The sequence below is a fragment of the Passer montanus genome, unplaced genomic scaffold (assembly GCF_014805655.1).
Source record: "Passer montanus isolate IOZ18808 unplaced genomic scaffold, ASM1480565v1 scaffold2, whole genome shotgun sequence".
NCBI lineage: Eukaryota > Metazoa > Chordata > Aves > Passeriformes > Passeridae > Passer > Passer montanus.
The window spans coordinates 877,714-901,816 of record NW_024366591.1 but is presented as its reverse complement, the minus strand read 5'-3'; the positions used below and the strand labels follow the sequence as shown (position 1 = coordinate 901,816).

The following is a 24,103-nucleotide window of genomic DNA, read 5'->3' as shown; positions in this document are numbered from 1 at the left end:
GGGGGAAGACCCTGACCTCTGCCTGTGGTCACATAGCTGTTGTATTCATGCCTCACCTCTCGTGTTCTCTCATGTTGTTTCTTTTCCCAGCTTTCCAGAGTTCACAAAGGACTCTCATATCCATCCTGCAAGCTAGCTGAACACAGCATAAACACCTAAACAGCTGTCCAAAGGGTAAACCTGGAAGCAGCAGGATCTCATAGATCTCATTCCTCCCTCGGGAGGGACAGCCATGGCCACAGAAGGTTGAGAAGTGCTCACCTTTTAGCCCAAGTGCTGTGTGCCTTTTAACCTGCCCTGGTTAATTCATCCCAAATGCCACTCTCCCTCAGTTCAATGGCAATTCCCAACAGCATTTCCAAAAGCACTGTAGAGCCCCAACAGATCTAAGAATAAAACAAATCCTTTTCTTAACGGAGACATGCACTGAAAACAAAAAAACCAAACCAGCCTATCTAGCACACAAGCAAATAAACAGCGATAATGGTGTAACTTTATTTAGATTTAATTTGACATTTAGCACAGTAATATGCACAGAAAGAAAAAAGTACCAAAATACCAAACTCATAGCATATAAAATAATCAAATATATTTAATATTTAGTGAAATATTTCTACAACACATCAGTGGGACTACCCTGGGCAGCCCAACCCTGTAAATATATATATATTTTTATATTTATAGCTGTATTATATAAAATACTGTATGTAGAGAAAGCACTGAAACTTATCACCAAAATAGAAAATAGCTCAAAATACAGATAGTTCAGGTTTGCTGGATAGACGCAATATGGAAAAGAGGTTCAAACCCACTGCAGGAGATAAAACTCCAGCTGAGATGCTCTGGCAGGCATGGGATGGCAGGGTGGGCACACACTGGATCAGCTGGCAGGAGCCTGGCTGCCAAAGGCCATGAGATGACAGAACCTTCTGATTCTCAGCCAGAACCATCAAGAGGATGCCGGGAATGCCGGCGGTGCTTGCGGCTGATCCGGGGCCAAAGCGCTTTTGGTAAGTCAGAGCTGCCAGAGCAGCACAATGCATCCCTTAAGGATCCAGCAGGACTGGCCATCAGCAGTTCACATCATCACAAGCAGGTTATTCTGAATTTTAAAGATGCCTCTTCAGCGGATGACAGCGACTCATTCCCAGCAGGTTTTGAAAACATAAAAAGCTGCTTTTGTGAGGCCAGGCTCCCCCAGGCAATACCGTGTGGCAGGGGAAGCAGCAACCCTGCTGCTCCAGGGCAGTGACACCAAATGAAGTGCTTCTCCTGGCAAAAACTCCCACCTCCCCTGAGCGTCATCAGGGGTTGCACTTGAGAACCCAAGCGATTTGTAGATAGGTATAAAAAACATGGCATTTCTGGCAGCAGCACTGCAGTGCAGCTGGAGTCAATAACCTGCACCAGCCGGGCATGTCACAGTCATGTTTTCTGGAAAAATCCCTTCTCCCAGGATTTTGCTCAGCTGGGAAGCTGAGAAGCCTCAGAGAAAAAGGAAAACAATAATTATCTGATTTGCTTCTCCTGTGTTTTGCTCCTGTGGAATGTGTTTGGAGGTTGTTTTCCAACAGGTGATTGTTTCATTGGTTTCATGTGAATTGTTTTGACTTATTGGCCAATGATGGCCAAGCTGTGTTGGACTCTGGAGAGTCACGAGTTTCATTAGTTTCTTTTAGCTTTCTGTCTGTATCTTTTCGGTATTCTTTAGTATAGTTGAGCTTAGTATTCTTTAATGTAACATAGATAAAATAATAAATTGGCCTTCTGAGAACATGGTGTCAGATTCATCATTCCTCACTTCGTCTGGGAACCCCACAAATACAATTAGGGGTGCTGCAGGGGCTTCACTCTCCCTGCTGGGTGGGCAGGGAGAGGCACAGCTCCTGGTGGCAGGGACAGCCAAGGGCACTGCATCTGCTGCTTTCCAGACAGCACACCTCTGTGCTCCTTTGTTGCTTTTTGGCCCCGTGTAATGATTGATTTACTTGACTACCCCCACAGGAAGGCAGCCAAGACTTGCCCAGAGGATCCCTGCTCAGAGGGTTTTGAGCCCCAGCACTGGTGCCAACCCCACACTGGGAGATCACCCTGGGAGCCTTCCCAGACCCTGTCCCTGTGCTTCTGCCACGCCACTGCAGAGAAGCCTGTAACCATTAATAATTCTGCAATTGCTCTTTGTCATCAAGCCAGCAGTTGCATCCATAATTACGTGGCAACAATACTATGCTAACAGGATGAGCTATAATTCCTAGCTGGTATTAACATTGTTATTTTACTCTGAGTAACTTCCTGGTAATGGCCATTTGAATGTGGCAATATCAATTAAGTGAATATAAATGCTTAGCCCCTGGAAAAATCATTAATAAAAATCTCATTCTGATAGCCTCTAATCTCAGCTAAGTATAATTACTCATATGAGGCCACTATAAAAAGTATTTTTCTGATCAGAAGAAATTTATAAGGTTTTCCCAACTGTTTGTAATAAAGAGGACACAATATAGAAAAGTCCAGAAAATAAGAACACATTTGTTTCTTAAAACCCATAGATAAACATGACAATATCTCTAAATTACTGGCTACAAACAGGATTTCATTTAGCTCTACTCAAGCTGTAGCCTAGTATAAATGTTTTCAAAGCAGCACGTTGCTGTTTCATCTGGAACAGCTGCACAGGATTTCTTTGATATCAAGCTCCTGCGTGGGGATGGTGTTTCAATTTCTCTTTATGCCTCCAAGCTGCTGAAACTGGAAGGAAAAGACATTTAGTAAAACAGGTGCTTTTCATGGAAAAAAAAAAAATCATAATTTGGCCTTGAAAGCAGTTCTAAGAAATAATTTATCAGTGCAGTGGTAACAGAGCCGCACTGTGCTTGTCCATCTCTGTTTCAAAGGAGACAGGGAGCCCAGCCTGGGTTCCTGCGTGGCTCCCCGTGCAGTGCCTGGGAGGAAGGATTTGTCCTGCCTGCAGAATCAGCCACCACGGCTACACACATTTAAGAGGTGCAGCACACATTTATCTTTCTTTAGTGTGATAAGGCTGGAAAAATCTGGGACACCAGGAGGAGCTGGCAGGAGGGCTGCTGGGGTAATGGGGAGGAAGTGGCAACACCGTTATCTCCAGGCAGGATCTCTCTCTCAAACATTTATGAGGGTTTGTTGGCCTTGCTTCAAAAATATTTTCCAGACAAAAAATTGTTTGCGAATGCTGTCAAAGCAGCATCAAGGAGTCTTTTTGGTGACCTCCAAAAAGTACATTTCCTAAGGCATTCCCCTGTGCATGTCTTGTCAGACACCCGCTTTGATGCACAATGTTTACTAGGAAAAAAAAAACAGTAAAAGCTGACAAAGCCTGCCGAAAACTCAGGACTCCTTTTCAAAATTTGATGAGCTGATGCAAACAATTTCTGCCAGGGCCATTGACCTCTCATGCACCTCCAGTAAAGGGTCTGGCAGCTCTGTGTGGCCCTGCCAGGGGGCACTGGCAGCAGGCTGAGGGATGCACATGCAGCTCACCTCCCCAGACTTACTGCTCTCCTGCCTCAGCACTGTCAACGCCCACAAATGGGATTTCTTCCCTGTCCATCTGCCCCAGAACCAGGTGGTGCTTCTCCATGTTTATGACACACTGTAGAGAATAAATGACTTTAGGTAAGAGGGAAAACTGCAAGTTAGAGTGGTTCCAGCTCCCCCCATCAGCATCCTGCTGGAAAACTCCTACCTTCAGAGACTTCAGTGTCTGCAGCCCAAAGGAAAAGGGTTGGTCGATGTCTTCTGAAAAAAACAGGACATTTCAGATTTATACATTCAAAATGCCCTCCTGGGCTTTTTGTCAGTGATTCCATCGGGGTTGCTCTGCTAAACAAAACCCTGTTTATAAAGGGACTGACTCAAAGGAGAACAGGAGGGCACAGGAGGGCAGGCAGATGTGCCTGCAGTGGTTTCTCCATCAGCATGGCAAAGCCAAGCTTGTGAACACATCCTCCCCCTTCCCTCTGGGGGGCCAAACAAGAATTTTAATTTTTTTGTTTAATTTTAACATCTTCCTAAAGCTCTGTTTTCCTGCTGGGGTGAGAGGAAGCAGACCCCAGCCCAGGGTGGAGGAGCAGAGGGCTGTGCACTCACCCACGACGAGGGCAGCGCACTCCACGGGGACGGCTCCCACCGTGAGGGACAGACACTCGATCTGCCCGATGGCTTTCACCTTGTTGGGCAAGGAAACCAGCTCCTCTTCCACAGGGAGTGCTTTGAGATGCTCCTTTAACCTGTGGGCATTGAGAACACTCCTAACATCAAATGGCCATGGCTTGGCTGCTGCAGCAAGGAGCAGTTGGTGTTTGGAGGGTGCTTACAGCTGAAGTGCTCTTAGCTTGCTCATTTGCTGTTGTTGGAAAGCTGCTTCCCTGGCAGGTTCTGTGTGGCTGCTCTGCAGGCAGCCAGCAGATCACAGCATGACCCACAGAGCTGCCCAAGCACAGTTCTGTGCTGCATTTTTGTTTTAGCAGGGGAATCTTTTTTCCTACATTTTCCTGAGACATGGGGAATACAGAATTGCTTCTAATGCAGTGTGGGTGTGAGGAAGGGTTAGCTCACTCCAGCTTCCTCGAGTGGAGCTGACACTGTGTCCCCATGGCATCATAGAGATGCTGAGGTTGGAACAGACCTCTAAGGTCATCGAGCCCAGCTGTGTCCTCAGGTGCCACACCCACACATCTTTTGAGCACTTCCAGGCAGGGTGGTGCCACCACTTCACTAAGCAGCTTCTTCCAAGGCCTGACCACCCTTGCAGGGAAGAAATTTTTCCTGATACCCACACTAAACCTCACATGACACAACCTGAAACCATTTCCTCTGGTCCTGTCACTCAGTACCTCACTTGAGCATCCTTTTGGGCAGTTGTAGAGAGCAATAAGGCACCCCCTGGGTCCCCTTTTCTCCATGCCAAACATGGCTCACATCCAGGGTGGCCCAATCCATGTTTGTTAGCTGCTGCTGCTGGCTTTGTTCTGAGGAAATGGGGACAGATCAATCACATTCAGCCCAAAGAAAAGAAAAAAGGGTGTCAGAGATGCCTCGGGTACAGTTTCTATCTAGACCCTTTGAAGCAGTCTGACAATACTAATTAAATATTTAGCTTCAGTTTCTCTTTTAAACCGAGCAAGAATCTAATGGAAAGGCCGTTTGAGGCGCTGATCTCTCTCTCAGATAAAAGCCAGATCAAGTTTCAGCTATTTGAGGTAGCTTTCTGCTGAGCCGCATTGCAGCAGTGCTTGTGCGTGTCTGTCTGTCCATCTGTCCTGGGGGCCAGCCCCCTCAGAGGCTCCAGGACTGAGGTGAGCATTGCCCACACCCTTTAGCAAGGTGCAAGGACTGTGAGGGGTGGCAGGGAAAAGGAGCTGGATCCCCTCTGCTGCTTTCTTGGAGTCTGGCCTTAAAAATCAGCAGGAACACTGAATCAACTTCTGAATCAACCAGAAGTTCATGAGTTCCTTGGCCGCCTCCTGCACCTCCTACAGCTCCACAGGGGATTTCTCATGCTGGCAAGCTGTGAGCCTACTCCACTGCTTTCCTCAGGGTGAGGGGGAGAGAGTCACTGGCATCATGACAAGACACAAAAAAAATTTTGAAAAAGAAAGGAGGAATTGAGCCTGAGCGTCAGAGACACAAGTGCTGCTTTGAGGCATCAGGTGCCCCGAGACCTGGGCAGCAGAAAAAACAGGCTCTGACCTCTTTCTTCAGTGCTTTTTGAAGGACAGGGCTGCTGCAGCAGAGCAAGAACTGCACTGGACACATGTAACACAGGGAGCAGAGGAACTGTCCCAGAGCATGAAATGCCTCCAAATGCCATCGTGTGGCCATCCTGAGCTTGCCTGAGCTGCTCCACAGGTTGTGACAAGGTTGTATTAAGCACAGCCACCTTCCAGTCACTGAGCACTGTTGTGCAATGAGGTAATTAATGTTAGGGCAGGAACAGGCACCATTCAGTCAGGGCCGTGCAGTAGTGCTCAGTGAGCAGGGGTAATTTTTTTTTTCATAATTGTTGCAAGTTAGCTGCAAAAAGCAATGACTCCATGGGAACAAACTGCCAAAACCTCCTTGATATCCTGTGAACTGATGCCCGTCCTGTTCCTCAGAGATGACAGAGAGTTTTGCTGCAAATGGCTGTCAGTCACCTCTAATCCCTAAATGCCTTTCCTTTTCTTTCAACCAGGAGAAATTTGTAATTGGGAGCAGCATCAGACACCCAGTTCTGAGAACACAGCTTCTTTACATTGGAAAATGTAAATACATTCCTGGGCCAGCAGGCTGGGGGCATGTTCAGCAGCTTGGTCCCTGCCCTGCCACGGGAGCCTACAGGAGCTGGGCTGGGCTGCCCTGGGGACACAGAAGGCTGGGGAAGGTTCTGTTGTTTCATGAGGCACTGAGTGACAAGCAGGCAGTGAAAAAATACAAATGCATCCAACCCTCTGATGGGATTCCCTCAGAGGTGAGTAGGGTGGCACCCTACTCCATCCCACCTCCCTGCCATTTAAGGTTGGGGCAGTTTTTGGTTGTAACAGGAGGGGCAGGGGCTTGCCCAGCCCTTCTAGAATGACCATCAGTGACATGGGCAGAGCCCCAGCCCCAGGATGCTGCCTGTGCTGCCAGGTGCCATGCTCCTGCAGAACAGAAATCCAGCTGGATATTTACCCTAGCCTGTCCAGGCAGGCAGATGACATGAGGTTGTGCTGCGAGCCGGTGTCCACCACGGCCTTCAGCTCCTTCCCCGCACACTGCAAGAGCAAGAAGAGATGGGAAATGATGTGTGGGATGCAGGATGAGCACCAGAGTGTCCAGGAACTCTGGTGCCCATGAGCTCTCCTCATGCCAGCTCATCCCTGCCCCCCTGCATGCTCAGATGCACGTGGGGTCCTGAGCCCTTCCTGGCTCATTTGCCCCTGCAGAGAGCAGATGGGGCAGCCCAGGCAGGAGGGAATGCTGTGGAGAGTGGGAAAAACAAATGAGCATGGGGCTAAGGAATAGAAATGTGAAACTGTCCTTGAGCAAAGAAAATAGTGATGGCACTTGAGGAAAACAAGCAGTCTGTGAGCGCAGGGATTTGCCATGGGATTATACCCCAGCATTTCAGCATGCTGCCCCAGTTTAGCTATCCCCTCTGCCCTGATGTGTAAGGGAAGACACCCATCACACCAGTTTTCTCTGTGATTCCCTGGTGGGCATCTCCACCACAGCAGTCTGGAGCTGCAGAGGGAGTGTATCCCCAGAGCTGTGGGAGCACAAACCCAGCTGGGAAACATGGAGAACAAGAGCACAGCCTGAGACTGTGGGAAATAAAATCTGCAGAAAAAAAAAAACACAAAAATTGCCATGGGATTATACCCCAGCATTTCAGCATGCTGCCCCAGCTTAGCTATCCCCTCTGCCCTGATATGTAAGGGAAGACACCCATCACACCAGTTTTCTCTGTGATTCCCTGGTGGGCATCTCTGCCACAGCAGCCTGGAGCTACAGAGAGAGTGTATCCCCAGAGCTGTGACAGTCCTGTGGGAGCACAAACCTGACTGGGAAACATGGAGAACAAAAGCACAGCCTGAGACTGTGGGAAATAAAATCTGCAGAAAAAACCCACAAAAGGCTGTGGAGGGACTATTACCTGGCAGCTCACCACTATGAGCTCTTCATCCTCAGTTTTGCCCGAGCTGCCCAGTTTGGTTTGGTTCAGCTTGTTGGTCTGTGAAGAGAGATCACCCTTGGGAGCCCAGCTGCCTCGGCTGCCTCGGAACTTGGATAAATTTGTCTCCAGCAGGCGCTTCTGCAGGATGTTATGTGGTTGCTTTAGGGAAGAACACACACAGAAGAGCAGGGTGAAGTCAGAGGAAAGGCACACAGTGGCCTGTGCCACCAGACTGCCTGTGGTGCCCACGGGCCAGCGCTGCTCTCACAGGGGGGAGGCTGTGAGGTCTCACTCTCCCTAATTCCCAGACTACAGCTGTTCTTCCTAGCTAGGTCTGGCTTACCTGTCTTTGACTAAAAAGAACTTTGTTTTGCAAAGAAAATAATACTTTCAAACTGTTAACCTCTGAGACCTTGGAGGGATGCCTTTCTTTTACCAAACTCAAATTCAAGGTTCGATTGCAGATAGGAATCCAAACAAGTCTGGCCTTTTCAAGCTGGTGTTTCAACCACAACTGCCTTCATCTCTTGACATTGGGAATTCGGTAGTGATCTGAAAAATTAGGATGTAACAAATCACCTTTCCAATGATATTCACCACCCAAGTATGAAGAAAGTCTAAAATTGCCCTCTGTGCCTCTTTTCCCTGTACTTTTATTTAGCTGCTAAATGGGACCAATCCTGAGTGTCATACCACAAGAGGAAAGGGAGAGGAAGGAAAGAGGTGAGCTCATCTGAGGCAGGTAGGTATCCTCCCAGAATTCCCAACACTTCTCTCTTCCTCTGTTATTTCCATTTGCTCTGACAGAAGCATGTTGCCTCTCAAGATCTCCTCCAACCTCTTTCCCAAAAGCCTTTTTAATGTTTAATGTTCATTGCAGATGGATGCACACACTCTGCTGGAGGTGAAATGAGTCTGCCTGATTATCTGCTCATTTCTCTGCCTGGCTAATCTGCCCTCCCCATTAATGCCTTTCCTTCTGATTTTAATTTCTCCATGGTGAGACATTTTTACTGGCTTATCCCTGATTTTTTGCATTTATGTTAAACCTGCCTGTGTGTCTGCAGAAACATCTGAACCAGCAAACCTCCTTATCCCAAGGGAATATCAGAGTCAGGATAACTTTAAAAACCTCAGAACGTGGCTCCCCATGTTGGCCAGTGCCCACCCTTGTGCACAGCATGTTAAATAACACCACTTCCAGGAGTCTGATGCAACCTGGCACCATCCTAAAATAACTGCAGCCAGGCTGGTGCTTCAGATCGCGCTGTGGGCGCAGCGCAGGCAGCAGAGCCGGGCCAGGCTGATGGGCTGGGGCAGCTGCAGCAGCACCAGTGGTCACTGGGACACTTCAGCTCCTCGCATCCCCACTTTCCACCCTCCTGCTTTCTTCTGCTTGAAATAAAATCCCATGGCCATTTTGGGTTGCAGGTGATGTGTCTGACCAGCCTGCTACTGAGCACGCCCTGAGTCTAAGCAGTAACTCCTGGTGGGGAGGAATCAGAACTGACTCTGTGCTGCCTTCCCAGTGAGGCCAAACAGCAGAAACCAGTAGTACTTAACTGGACTAAAAGCAGGCAGGCTGCACTGCTGCTGAGCCCTGTGTGGAGGGACAAACAGATCAGTTTGGAAGCGAGGGCTCCCTTGTGTGAGGCAGAAGCAGTAGGTGCACAGTGAGCACTGTGATCACCTCCAGTGCTCCTCACCAGAGCAAAAATGCAGGCCAGGGTTTTCTGACAGTGGATGGGATGTCCTTTTCACACTTTAGGTTTGGCTGCAGCTCAGGAACGCAGCTGGAACAGTAATTCTTCACATCATTTAAAAACAACAAAAGGAAGGATAGGGGAGTGTAGGAGTAAATGATGAGGTTCACCCAGAAGACAGCCTGTCACACAGTGGTCACCTCCTTGTGCCCAGCCCCACTCAGGCAGCACCAAGAGAAATTCCTGAATGCCATCCAGGACAGTGGGTGCTCTTCTGATCTGCCTGGCCTCAATCTCCAGCACCTTCCTCACTGCTGTTTTAACTGGCACATACCATTGAATTCAACCTATTTATATTTAACTACAAGTTCTCCTATGGATTGTTAATCAGTAGCATATCTGGGTTTTCTCAAGCCCTGGTTTTTATGAATCTTACATGGGATCCATCACCAAAAGGAAAAAATCCATCACTCAGCAGTCACAAGTCACCAGCACAAATGGGATTGTCTTTTGTTGACACTTGCCCTTCTGAAAACCACAGCAAATTCTGCCTCTAGGGAGACAAATATTCCTTATGCTGTGCTCCAATACAGCAATAATCTGGCAGGACAGGGCTGAAAAGGTTCCCTGCAGCACCATCCTGTCTCAGGCTATTAATTACTTTGCTTTAACTTGGATTTCCCTTGACTCTCATGTGCACCACAGTGAGGGACGTTAGTCACGGACATGACTCAAGTGATGGATACGTACTTGGTAGATGGATAATTTGCCAGGGGACATTTGCAAATGCATATTTTGCTGGCAAACTGCAAGCAGACCGTGTCTGGGAGGGAGGGAGAGGGGGAAAACCTCCTCCTGAGAGCAGTGGGGAAGGCAGCTGTGTTCTCCCTCCAGTGTGGGCCTGGCAGTGCTTGAAGGAACCCAGATCAGCTGGTACAATATTCCTTTGCATTGCAAAAAACTCTTGAAAGTTTTATAAAAGTATAGAATGTTACATTTCATTGTCTCAGCTAGAAAAGAAGTTTTCCTTGTATCATTCAGCACTGCATAAATACAAATCAGAATTTTTTCATAAGATAGATCAATTTCCAACCCCAAGATTTGCAAATAGCTATGATCCCCTAAAAGTGTCACAGTGAAAACCTAAAGAAGTGACTGGAGACACCATCTATTGCTGACCTTATTTACCACTGCCTGTCAAAAGCACAAATAATTCTGCCCAGCTTTGTTCCTCTGTGATTTGTAAGCAAGTGCATTGCTGCAGCTTGCAGTATTCATTTCTCTGGCAGGCTTCCCTCTATTTGGCTTCTAAATCTGGGGATAACAAGACCCATCAACAATTGCACTGAGGTGGAGGTGAAAGGGAAGACACCAGCTCCCCTCCTCCACAAACCCATCTCTGGAGGTTTGCCCTTTCTTCTGTACCTAGACAGTGGGGGGGAGGGAAAAAAGAGTTTTAATGCATTGACAGAGCTAATCCCAATAAATAATCAATTTCTCTCTTTTCTTCCCGTCCTTCACCCAAACTCACATGTCCCTGACAGCATCCTGTGCTGTCAGCCCCTCTCTTAGGGTGATGAGGGGGGCAGAGCTGCCCCCTGCCCCCGTGTGCCCAGGCAGAGCACACAGCAGCACAGCAGGCAGAGCACACAGCAGCACATCTTTGTGCATTCCAGGCTATTCTCACCAAACTCTGGGAGTGCACAGCAGGGGAGTGGGGACACCCGACCATGCTGCAGCTCATCCAGTGCTGCCCCAGCCATGGGGAGCTGGGGCTGGGCCATGGGACACCCAGTGTTGTGCTGAGGGTGCCCAGGGGAGGTCTGAGGGCATGATGGAAATGGGAAATGCTTTGTTGCTGTTGCTGCTTTTGCCACTATTTATAACTCTGCTTCCCAGGTTGTCAAATGATGCGGGACTGCTCCAGATAAAGCTGCTCCAAACTGGTCTGGTGGCTCTGGGGGCAAGGGACAAGTGTCAGAGCACCAGGAGGAGCTGCAAGAGCCAGCACAGCCTGTCCAGGCTGGGAAGGGGGCCATGGTTACCCTGTCAGGGAGCCCCCATCCCAGCTAAACACCATCTCGTGCCAGTTTTTTGGGCTTCAGGAAAAAGGCTAATAGAGGGAAGAGTCATCAAAACAAAGCCATTTCTGTTCTCTATATCCAGCATAACATTTGCCTAATTCAGTTTATGCTTTGCAATAGCTTGGTGTCATACTGGACAGAGGGGAGTACATAAAGGGAGTGAGGAGCTGGAGTTCTGAGCCAGAGTCATTCACTGGGAATGATGACAGCATTGAAATGGATGATCACAAGAAGCATTTCTCAAACCTGCCTGTGCACAGCATCGCCAGGAGAGCTGGGTGGTGGCACACAGACTGGGGGATGCCAGCACACCCACCCTGGTGAGCTGCTGCAGCTTCGCTGTGCTCAGTACCCCCGCACCAGGTCACAAGGAAGGGGATTTCTCCCCAAAACTGCAGTGCTTGCTGCCAGCTGCCACAGTGACAGACAGGATCTGTTCTCACCACCTGTCGCCATCTCTGAGGAGCTGTTCCCTCATCTCTGCTCCTGCCAAGGCTGTTGGAAAACCCTCAGGGGAAACCCTGCATTAATAACCACGGGCACGCCAGGAGCCCCTCCGTGCACGTCAGCACGGCTGCCACACAGCTCTGGGCACAGGAACCTGCTGCTGGGGGGCACGTGCACAATCATCCTCAAGGAAGCCATGCAAACACCTTGGGCCAAGAGCTCTGATGCCCTGGGCCTCCTGATCATGCAGCTCAGTCCGTCTGGGCACGGGCCTCTCAATCTGGGGCCACGCCAAAGTGAAGTCCCATATTCTGGAGGGTGTCCAGTCTCAGAGATGCACAATCTCCTGCTCCTCCTGGGGACAGCCCTTGTGACATCCAGGCAGCCATGGCAGTGGGGACACACAGTGTGTCCTCTCAGCAGTGCCCTTTCCCACCCTGGCTGTGTGAGGGGTGAGTGTGGCAGCATCACTTCACTGCAACACACCCCAGGGACACGTCTCTGAAATCCACAGGATCCTCTCAGTGGCTGTGGGAACAGCCCAGTGCCAGTGCTCCCACTCTGGGGACTCCCTGCACACCCCATGGGGCAGCAGGCTGTGGCCAAGGGAGCCCTGGCCACATGTGCCATCACCCTCACTGTGGCATGGGGACAAGGGGCATTTTGCAGTGGGGTGGCCCAGAGCAGCTGGGGTCTCACCTCACCCCACCAGCCAGATGGGCGTCTCACCCTTGCCACATTGCACCTTCTTTTTTGTTCTTGGAGGGGACTGGGAGCTGTAGCCCTTCCCAGGGCTTTGGCACATCCCTGGAGAGAGCCCCCGTGCAGATCCCCCTTGCAGGGCTGCAGGTGCAGCAGGGATGGTGCTGCAGCCATGGCACAGGAGCAGGGAGGACACCTCGCGTGACACTTCTGTGTCCAAGGGGCTGTCAAGGAGCCCCGTGCTCTGCCCCTGGTCCTCACTCTGCAGGGCAGGGGAGTTCAGTGCTCAGTGCCCCTGGCTCCTGCTGCCTGTTGGTTCTTGTCTGGGCAGAGCAGAACCCACGTCAGGGACTCAGTCCTGCTCCCTGGGGGTCACAGAGCCACAAAATGTCCTTTAGAATCTGCTGAAAACAGTAATAATGCCATCCCTCCCTGAAAAGCACTTCAACTCCCTGCTGGAGAGCTGCAATTCAGAAGTGACCAGGAAAGCTCCTTCTGAGCCTTTCCCTGTGCAGGAGCTTCACTTCCTACAATTGCAAAACCCTTGGGATATCAAAAAAAATCACCTCCATGTGCTCTGCAGAGAACAGCCAACTCACTCCACTGGTCTCAGGCAGGCAGAGACAAGCCTAACCCAGCTGAGCAGCAAGGCTCTGACAAAACAAAACACTAAAAATAAAAAGATTGACTTTGGTTTTCAATAAAACCCATATCAAGCACTGGAAAAAAAACCAAATATTGTTATACAAGGTGCAAGATTTTTTTCAACACGTGGGCAAAAAAAAGCTAAAGGAGCTTTCCCTGGTAGATATGTTTTCTAAATTTTAGTTCTTCTGTCAGAACTTTTGATGTAACATTGAAGTATCCTTTCCCAGTAGAGAAAGCTGAAACATTTGTACAGTATTTAGAAATGCTCTCCAGCCCCCAGACATGGTGAATAACACCAAGTACAGGATCACATAGATCATTGCATATGTAAATATTTAAACCTAAAACTATGTCTCTTCAGTTTAAAAACCCCCATATATGCATTACCCTTCTTTGAAGTGTGATCTTGAGAGTTTTACATTTTGAAATACCAGTGACTACACTGACTCTCTATGATTAGGTGTTGTGTGTATCTGTAGATCACAGGCCAACATGTGTGAGTACGTATGCATTGTATGAAGCCATTTTGACTTACTCTGACCCGGAGAGGAATTTTTGTACTGCAAACAGAGTGCAATTTTCATGCAAAAGTTAAAAAAAAAATTAAAAAAAGATAAATTAAATGCTATTTACTCTGAATGCCAGGCATCCAAAAGTACTTACTAGGAGAAAACAACTCTGTTATAACTACCATCATGTTTCTACTCCCTTCCATTTACACGCTATAACTACCATCATGTTTCTACTCCCTTTTACATACAACAGTCCCATTTTTCACAATCAGTTTCCACACGCAACCAACTTCTCCTAACAGAAAAACAGCGTGAATAAAGAAATAGATGCTGCCCTACCAGCTCCTTAAGTCTCCTTCCAATAAACACAATAGAGCCTTACAGTATCCTTGGACGTCCCCAGCTTCTTCAGCCCGTCCAGAGGGAGGAGATCCGCCGAATCCTTGTGGATAAACTGAACCGCCTGCTTCATCCTCCTCTGCTGCCGGAGAGACGCCGCTTCCCTCATCTCCACTTCTTTCCTGCTGGGCTCCGTGAGGATGCCCGAGTAGAACATCTCTGCTGCCGGGGGATGCGCTCCGCCTGCGCTTTATAGCCGAGCGCGGTGACGCGGGGAGCGCGGGGAGCTCCGCGGGGAAAGCACAGCCCGCGGCACATCCCCGCCCTTCCTGCCGCCGGCGGAGACCGCACGGACAGCAGAGCCGCGGAGCCGGGCTGCGAGAGCCGCCCGCAGGCACTGCCCTGCCCGCAGGAGCCCAGGTGTCGCCGCAGGTGACACTGCCCGGCACACACCCCTGCGCTCCTGGCTGCTCCCCCGGCCGGGGTCATGCAGCCCCACTGGCCACGGTGCGATCTTGAGAGTTTTATATTTGAAATACCAGTGAGCACACTTCACTGAATCGCTATGATTATGTGTTGTGTGTATCTGTAGATCACAGGCCAACATGTGTGAGTACGTATGCATTGTATGAAGCCATTTTGACTTGCTCTGACCCAGAGAGGAATTTTGTACTGCAAACAGAGTGCCATTTTCATGCAAAACTTAAAAATAATAAAAATTAAAAAAAGAAACTAAATGCTATTTACTCTGAATGCCAGGCATCTAAAAGTACTTACTAGAAGAAAACAACTGTGGTTATAACTACCATCATGTTTCTACTCCCTTCCATTTACACGCTATAACTACCCTCATGTTTCTACTCCCTTCCATTTACACGCTATAACTACCCTCATGTTTCTACTCCCTTCCATTTACATACAAAAGTTGCATTTTTTACACTCAGTTTCCACACGCAACCAACTCCTCCTAACAGAAAAAACAGCATGAAGAAAGAAATAGACACTGCCTTAAGTCTCCTTCCAGCATGGCTAGCAGCAATCTGGATCATCACTGCCCACTCAAGTGCCCAGGAAAACTGTCTCAAAAGTTGTCCCAGCCAAACTGGGGCACCTTAAATGTGGTCTTACACGGGGTTTCTGTACCCATCAAATGTCCAGGAACAGCACAATGTGACTAATCACCAACACCCACACAAGTGATTGTTAATCAGAGCAAAACTTGGAAAAGCAGCTATGGTTTTACAGCTTTTGTGCTGCTTGCCTAATGACCCAGCTGTTGCTGTAGTTACTTGCCTCTGATCCCAGACAAAGCTGGGAGATGTGTTAGAGGATGCTGGCACTACCTCGGCTCGCTAGAGGTGCCCTTTATTCTTCATGGGCAGCTCTAGGCTTCCCAGAAGCAAAGTCCCTTTTTCTGGGACTGTCCTGTCCTTTAACTTGTTTTATTTAAGCATGAAACAAAAGTCTCCAGTAAAATTCCCATACCTCTTTCCATTACAGTGTACAATATGAACTAACACGCATTAACAAACCATTTTAATAGAGTTTCATACTATAGAGGTTGATTAATGTAATAGTTACAGAAGGTAATTTTGTTATCAGAATTCATAGCATACTTGGGTTTCACTCACTGCAACAGCAGGTGAGGGCAGCAGGTGCTTCCCTGAACTTCCTGCTTTCCAAGTAATTTATTGTGTGGAATAGGTGCAGAAGAAATGCAGCTCTGCCTCAGAGAGATAGTACAGGTCTGTAAACACTGCACATGGGTTTGGTTCTTATTAAACCAAGAGAGACCTTCGATGTGCTAGGCAAAGCACGAGAAAAGCAGAGCTTAGCCCAGCATTTATGCCAAGCCAGATTCTAGGGCACTGCCTGCCTTCCAGAGCTGAGACAGTGATTCTCCTTTGCTCTCCCCCACCAATTGAGCCTGGGCTCACACTTTCTGCATCCCAAGACACCACTGGCACCCTGCAGCCCCTGCTCCTGGCCTGGGGAGTGGGGCTGGCACAGAGCAGGGCTGATGCCAGAGCAGCAAACCCCTGTGGGTGAACTTACACACCTGAGCTCTGCAGCCAGGACAGACCATGTGTGTTCAGCCCCTTCTCATGTGACCTGGGAGAGAGGAGGGGAAAAAAATCAGCTGATGAGTCAGAATGCCATAAAACCCGAGCACAAAATTTCACAGGCTCACATAAGGGCCACGACACAGAGCCAGCCCAGCTCAGTGAACGTGTCAGCCTGCAGAAGGATAACAGGGCTGACAGTCTGAAGGGGAGATATAATTTTTATTCCCTATGCTGACTCAGCTCATTACACGACAGGACCATTGTTCCACTCTGGCACACGGGGCCAGGAGGATAAAAGCACCTTGTTTTTCACCTTGGGAGCTATTTGGCACTTTTCCAGCTGATTAAATAAAGATATACGACTGCATCCATGCTCTCCCAAAGGCAAGGAGGAAGCAAAAGGGCTGACACTGAAACCAGGAGGCAATTTTTAGTATAAAAGCTTCATGGAGTAGAAGCACTCTGCCCAATGTATTAACAAATGCCCAGTCAGCTCTGGCTTATTTCACAAGGACTAAAGCTGCAAGCACAGGTGGAGCATGAAAAGCCCCCTCACACTGCAGCTCCGAGGCTGCAGCCTGGGTTTCCATTCAGCACACAAGCATTTTATCTGAGCTCTGTAATTTCACTTCTGCTGTATGTTACAAATGCACTTTGTGCCAACAGCTCTGAGGAAAATCTGCTCAATATTCAAGAGTAACAAATGAGATAAAAGCCTAATTCCTCTCTTGGTTTTTAATCCTGAGAAAGAGGAAAGGGGAAGAAGCAGTAAATCATCTGCTCAAATGATGCAGGATCCACACTGAAGGAGGGGCCCAGTTTGGACAGCTCAGACCCTGGGGTTAAGCTGGTTAAGTGGCTAAATCACTTGTTTGCACAGATTAGCTGGTGGTATTTCTCCTCCTTCCCTTATAATGTATCTAAATAGGGGCACATTTCAGAAAAATTTCCATCCACTCACCGGAGACAACCCTGTGTGTGACACTGTCCCTTACTCAAGAAAAGCTCCAAGTGACAAACCCACTTTTCTTGCTCTTTCCCGCCTCCAGAGCAGCACGGAATGTTCCTCCTCACCTCCATATAAAATCAATTCCGGTGTCAAAAAGAGTCTTCTCAGGGCTGTGCTGGAGAAACCCTGTCCAGCCTGGCCCTGAGGGAAGCCGAGGTGCCAGGGCAGGCACAGGACAGGCACAGGGACAGGCACAGGCTGCAGGACAGCGGAGCCTGCTGGCCCTGCCAGCTGCCAGCACAGCTGCAGCAGTGCAATGGGCTCTGTCCCCTGCCCGGGCATCTTCCCCAGAGCTTTTCCCCCCTCGGTGGCCAAACCCACTGCAAGGAGCAAACAGAGGGACACGGTGGTGGCATTTCCAGGGTGCCCTTTGGGCAGGGAAGGCAGCGCGGCTGCCCTTGGAGGGAGGGGAGAGGATGCACAACTTTGATAACCTTGTCAGCCACTGTCCAGGGCAGACAATGCCCTGCTTTCAAATGGCATTTCCTTTACCTCCGATGGGTATATCCCTGTTTCCAGCCGGTTTGTGCTGCCTCAGTCTCCAGTCACGCCTGCAGCTTTATGAGAGCGAGGGAAGAGGAGCTGCGGACTCCGGTTCACAGCCCGGTCCCACCGCCCCTCCCGGTGAAGATGAAAGCACCAAAGCAGCAGCAGGCAACGCAGGAAGTGGGTCGTCGGTCCTTTTTTTTTTTTTTTTTTTTTCTCCTTTTCTTTGATTTCCCATCTTTCCGTAAAAACAAGTGATTTGTTAGTGGTTGCCATATCGTGAAGAAATGCAGAGATGCCCCAGAAAACTCTGAGTGGTATAATTTAACAGAAACAGATATCGTGAAGAAATGCAGAGATGCCCCAGAAAACTCTGAAGAAAGGACAGAGTGGTATAATTTAACAGAAACAGCAGCAGTCAGTAGGTCTGAAAGGAATAATTTACACAGCACAAAGAGAAAATTTTAGAGAATCCATTTCCAGAGGAAAGACTGTGGAGAGCTTAAGAAAATGAAATCACAATAATTGTTGTATTAAAATGAGCTTTCAGTCCATCAGTGCATTAGTAAGGGTCAGTTCTAGCATAATCAAGAAAACAACTGGAATAATTTGGAGACCACAAACCAGTCCTTTCTAAAAACGTTGGATACAAAAATCCAGAAGCATTTACTGAGCTACTTAATTATCATCTATAGCTAGACAAAGACTATGGATAGAGCTGGAGAAACTCTCTAACAACCAAAGGTAGAGGTCAGGTTGAGGTTCCTGAGAAATGTAGCCCATCTTGTTCAGCAGCTCCACATTCACCTTCTGTGTTTCCAGTGCTGACCAAGGGAAAGGACCTCCTGGGCTGGGATCTGGGCCCCATCACAGGCATTTCATGGACACAACTATTCCCAGGGCATCTCTCCGTGTTTATCCTGGGTGCAGCTCCAGCCTCCTTGCCCAGTGTGTGTCTGTGCAGTGCCTGAGCTGGTGGCATCAAGCACGGAGCAGAGGCACAGATGACACTGGGAGAGGAATCAGACATTGCATGGCTTCCCAGGAGACTGAAGTGAATTTATCTCTCATACACAGAGGCAGCAGGTGAACGAGAGTTTCAGCAGCACTAAAGCTGCACATGTCGAAACAAGAGATTAAAATGGCACGTCTTGCAAGAGCTCCCTTACTTTGTTTTCCCTTCTTTAAAGAGGCTGAAATGTGAGAAGTGCTGATTCTCTTTAAAACAGGAGGAAATGGTGTGCATAGAGAGCAGGTGATTTTCTCTCCAGTATGTACCCACACCAACCTCTGTTTATTATGTGCAACAGCAAAATTATTTCAGTGTAAAATTTTCAAAATTATTAATTTGAAGAAACATTAATACATGCTAGTTCTCACCTTCCCAGATGTATGTTAGAGTTGAACTGCAAATATTTATTTTGAAGTAGTCTACACATATATTCAAAGTGCCAACCATAACTACATCACTCAGACTTCCCAGACCTCAGGGGATTTCACTTCTCCTGCCCTGCAAAAGGCAGCTTGTGTGCTGAAGGCTTCCTCTGCTGCTGGGGCATTCCAAGCCATAAATTTTACATTCAGGTCATTAAATATATAGGAGGGATCTTGTTAAGGCTAAACCAGGGCGAGTCACTTCACACTACACAAACACAGTTTTCTCACTCCTGTCTAACTTTCCAGAAGCCTGACATCTGGAGACCAAGGAGGAGCAAGGCAGGACACTCAGGAAAGCCTCTGCTGCTCGGGATTTCTGAGCTCTGGAAGCCAGGAGGAAGAGGGCGCTGCTCTTCTTCCCATCAGGTTCTATGTCAGTCCAGCAGGAGCTGCTAAGAAATACCCGGGGGCCTGTTGCTCTGGAAAAGCAGCGGCTGCTGGGCTGAGATCCTGGCTCTGAGGGGTGGGAGAGGGCAGGGAGACACAGGAGACACAGGCTCACCGCTGGGCTCTGCAGTGAAAAAGATCACAGGTGGGCTCAAGCAATGGGGCTGGGATTTCCTGGCTCATCCTAGAGCCAAGAATGCTGCTGTGGGATTGCTGCAGTGTCTTTCCCCAGACCTCGACAAAGCAGAGCTTCACAACGAGCTGTGAAAACCAGAGGTGTTTTTTACCCAACCTCCTGAACAGCAGCCACCCCACAGGCAGAATCTTGCTGAGGCTGCTCCTGGTTTCTTCTTGAAATAGTTCCCAGCTGTCCCTACCAAAGGGATTATGGGCTCTCCCCATCAGGGGAGCTTGCAGGATGCTTTCAGTGTCATTAGCCACTGGACTAATGTCACCTAACCAGAGACGTGCAGAAACAGCCACTGCAGGAGCAAGAGCAGCACCCAGTTTTCTCCAACAGAGACGTGCCATGGTTTTCACCCATACTTTCCTTGTCCCATTAGTAATTTTTGCCCTTTCTTCTGCCTGAGGGACAAAGGCTGTGCACAGCACTCAGGACAAAACCCAGCCATGCTAGCACCATGATTTCTGGATACAAAGGAGTCCAGTCTTGGTCTAAATGCTTCAGTACAACAATCCATTTCTATTCACCAACTCACTTAAGCACCTGCTTAAATGCTTTTGAGAATATGAAAATTTCTCCCTCCCAGCATGGTGAAAAGTCATTCCTTAGTAAATAAAATATCAGTATGCACACCAAATCATGTGCAGTAGGTATACATTTCTCTTGGATACTTGGGACATCTGTGTTTGCTTTTACATTTGTGTGGCTAATCAACCATAAGGCAGCTGGCCAAACTTTTCCTTGAGTCAACACCTTGAGCATTAGTGGAGGTACAGTGAGGATGCATGGTGCCCACAATGACATCCCTGCCTAGCTGCAGACACAGAAGTAGTTCCCTAACCCCATCCTAACTTGGCAGCAAGATGTTTTAAATAATTACCCCCTGATTGGTGCAAGCATGGAACACTGGTTGTCATTTTCTCCCTTTTACTTTCTCCTCAAACCAATAAATTATCCTCAGAAACAACTGGAGCCATGAGCAGATGCCCACAATGGACCAGGAGAACATCACACCACAATCATTTTCCACTGGGATCCTGCTAGCCCAGGTGCTTATATCCAAGGTTTTCTTTTCCATAACCCTGTGTCTTCATCAGTGTGAAATGCACACTGGCTCTAGGATAAAAGATGGGAGCTGTGGAGTGTGTGAGGCCACAGACTCAGTGCTCTGCCCTCTCCACAACTGAAGCAACTGCAGAAACCTGAGTTGGGAATGAGAGCAAGCCAAGGCAGCCTGAGCAGGAGCAAGATCAGGAAAGTCCAGCAGCTTACACAGCAGAAAGGGTCCTGTACATCTCCTGCCTCTGAGTGACAAGTTTAGGGCTGGCACAGGTATCTGAAAGCTCCCTGCCACAGGGGGGAACTCTCAGTCCTGAAAGGAGTTATGCAAAGTCTTTAAAAGCCTTCTGCTTTTTCTGGCTTTCTAGCCAGAGAACTTCCCTCTGGCCAAGTATAAATCTGCTGCAGAGGCATTTCTCGTTCCAGATGCTTTGGAGTGGAATGATTCCTAAACAGCAGTATTTGGGGAGAGGGAGGGGGAACTCCTCAAGCAAACCCTGTGGAATTTACCTCATGGAGAAGACAAATCTCAGAACATAATTTAAAACCTTGCAAAAATAAGATCACTCTGCCTCTGGAACAGGATGAATTCAGGTCAGCTCTGAAACAGAGCTGCCTTTTGAAGGGTTCCTCTATGGCTTACCCAGTTCACCAGGTGATTGTGACAAAAATAACAAACTCCAGTGATGCAGTAAGCAAGCGAGCTGAACAAAACTGGAATTTCCCAGCTCTCTTGCAAAAGCCCCAAGAACAGGTGCTTATTTCAACTCATGCCAAAGTGGGATTCACCAAGGAACAACATTCTTACTATGCTCTTTAAAAGACTGACTGTGAACCTTTCCTGCCACTGCCAGTTAAAGGAGTATTCATAGAAGGATTTCATTTGACAGATATTTCCACCTTCTTATGGAGCTTGGATCTAGGACAGCTTTGCACCTTTCCTGCAGAGGAGAAGAGAAGGGGGCAGCTTGTTTTGTATGTGAAGTCTGAAATTGATCTGGTTTCACAACAGACTAATATTCAATGGACTCAGGGTTTAAATGCTATAAGCTAAAGACACATAAATTTTGGAATTTAAAACATTCAAATCCTGAGTTCATCGAAAGCATCGAAACACCTTTCTTTTGGAACTTTGAGATAAATCCAAATCTGAACCCAAGATATTTGCAGCGCCCATTTAAGATAAAAATATTTTTTCCATCATCATTAGAGGGAGGGTCCCCACAGTGTTAGTCAAACACAGGATCTCTCACCTCTGTGGAGCCCTCATGTTTATTTTATGAAGTCAGGACTCCAGGGCTCTCCAGCACAAGTGAGCTCCCGTTGTGCCCTCCTGCCACAGCCCATGCAGAGCTGCAGCAGCTCCTGCCGGGTGAGAATCAGTCAGAAATGTTACTGGATACTCAGGGCTAATATTTGCTTACATACAAAATCATCAACAGGGCTTCAATGCAGCTCTCCTAACACAGAGGTTGTGTTTGCCATGTTGTGATTTGGTTAAATGCCTCCACCTTCAAGTCCAGGCAGCTGATGGACCCTGGAGCTCACACTGTGCCCCAAAGGGAAGGCAGCTGCCCCAGCAGAGCAGGAGCATGAGCACTGTGGGCAGGAATGATGAGGCACACAGCACTTGGGGGTGTTTCTGCCCTGCCTTGGGGGTCATTTCCTGCAGGATCATCTGTCCAGCCACCGACAGGAGTCAAACTGTGATCAAGCTGAGCAACCAAACGATGTAGGGAATCAGTAGCTGACTACCACACACACAACTTCATTTGCAAAGACAAATGTTCAAAGTCCGTTATTGACACCTGTGAGGACTGAGTCGCAGGGTGATGGGGCCAGGCAGAGTGCCAGGATGGCTCACTGTTCTCAAAGCAAACAGAACTGAAGTTACACGTTCACGGCCCATTTCCTCCAGCTTCCTTGGAGGTTTATTCTGCCTGGAAATCAACAGCTTTCAACCCACACATTTCCTCACCAGTAATTTGGAAGAGATGGGGAACAGCCCTGACCAGTGGTCAGAACTCAGTTCAGAAGGTCTCCTCTCACTCCAAGCTGAAGTGGCAGCAGCACAGGTCCTTCCAGGCCCCATATTTGCCTCTTGTAAAAACACATTAACTCAAAGTACAAGGTCATTTATGAATCACCCCATCCCCTCCAAAAGCACTGATCAGAGGCTGTGGTGAGGCCCAAGAGCTGCCAAGCCCCAGTTTCAGCCGACTCTGCTTTAGGGGTGCTGCTGCAGAAGCCCCACAGACCCCCCTCGCTGCTTGCAGCAGGGACTGGAGCAGGATCTGTTTTGCTGGGGCCACATGCTGCCCTCTCGTGGGAATGAATCCCTGAGGATGGTACCCAGACACAGCACCACAGGGAGCTCACACACCAGCACAGCCCCCCTGCCTCAGCTCCCCAGACCCTCAAAAACCTCCTTATCTGAGCCCCTTCCCAACAGCCCAGGCAAGAAGAGACCCTGAGAGGTGTCCGAGGGAGGGATGAGCCTCCAGCATCTCACATGAAGTTATGCCAGAGCATCCCTAAGCCAGACTGTCTTCTTCATGGGGTTTGGCTTCTCCAGTCCTGCCTGAGGAAACATGCTGCTGGGATGGATGGGCCTCTTTTATCCACTCCATTGGCAAATGGTTGGACTCGTGTCCTGCACAGAGCTGGACAGGCATTTGGGATGTGTTTATTCCAGCAGGGCTGCATCCCTCTCACACCAGCAACACTGGCTGCAGGGCTTTCTGCACAGCCCAGGGGAAGACAGCAATGCCTCCAGTGTGGAGCACTCCCTTCCTAGAGCTAAGTTTCCTTCTGCCACTGAATAAGGTTGCTGTTCTCAGCATGGATGAGCCTTTTCAGGGTTTTATTTTTGTAAGTTTGCTGAGAGAATTAGCACCTACGGGAGCCAGGGCACAATAGCTGTGCTATGTAAGCCAGACAGGCCCCCCGAGCACTTTTCTGTAGTCCTGTTTTTAGTAACTGGTCTCAGCTTTTCCACACAGCCCCTCACACCAGCACTGCACCAGGAACAGCAAACTGGGGCCACCCAAAATCCAGGAGCAGTGCTGTGTCACACACAGGCTTGTGCACTGGACACAGAGATCCTGAACTGGAATTCAGAAAAACTGATCCTGATTTCTGGAATGCTTCCTCAATTTCCACTTTAAACATAATGTGTCACACACAGGCTTGTGCACTGGACACAGAGATCCTGAACTCCCACTTTTCTGGAATGCTTCCTCAATTTCCACATTAAACATCACAAAAATCACCATCCCCTCCTTTGCCCTTTCTGTGGATGGGTTTTACTCTGGGCAGCCCCTCCAGGAGCCAGGTGACAGCTGCCACTCTTGTATTTGACTGTG

The 24,103-nt window shown here is 48.6% G+C and overlaps 1 protein-coding gene across 3 annotated transcripts; it reads right to left on the bottom strand.

The window, feature by feature from the left end:
- Positions 1–1,806: 1,806 nt before the first annotated feature.
- Positions 1,807–14,455, bottom strand: NRIP3 (nuclear receptor interacting protein 3). 3 transcript variants are annotated; one of them, XM_039707813.1, is made up of 7 exons: positions 14,154–14,455; positions 7,655–7,834; positions 6,691–6,773; positions 4,126–4,265; positions 3,722–3,771; positions 3,531–3,628; positions 1,807–2,748 (listed from the first exon to the last, which is right to left on the bottom strand). In XM_039707813.1, exons 1-7 carry the CDS (start codon positions 14,325–14,327, stop codon positions 2,727–2,729), a joined length of 747 nt encoding a protein of 248 aa, XP_039563747.1. In that variant the 5' UTR covers positions 14,328–14,455; the 3' UTR covers positions 1,807–2,726. The 3 variants fall into 3 exon arrangements, with proteins under 3 accessions (XP_039563747.1, XP_039563745.1, XP_039563748.1); XM_039707811.1 differs by having other exon boundaries at positions 3,722–3,774; positions 14,154–14,450; XM_039707814.1 differs by having other exon boundaries at positions 3,517–3,628; positions 3,722–3,774; positions 14,154–14,449.
- Between the last annotated feature and the right edge of the window lie 9,648 nt (positions 14,456–24,103).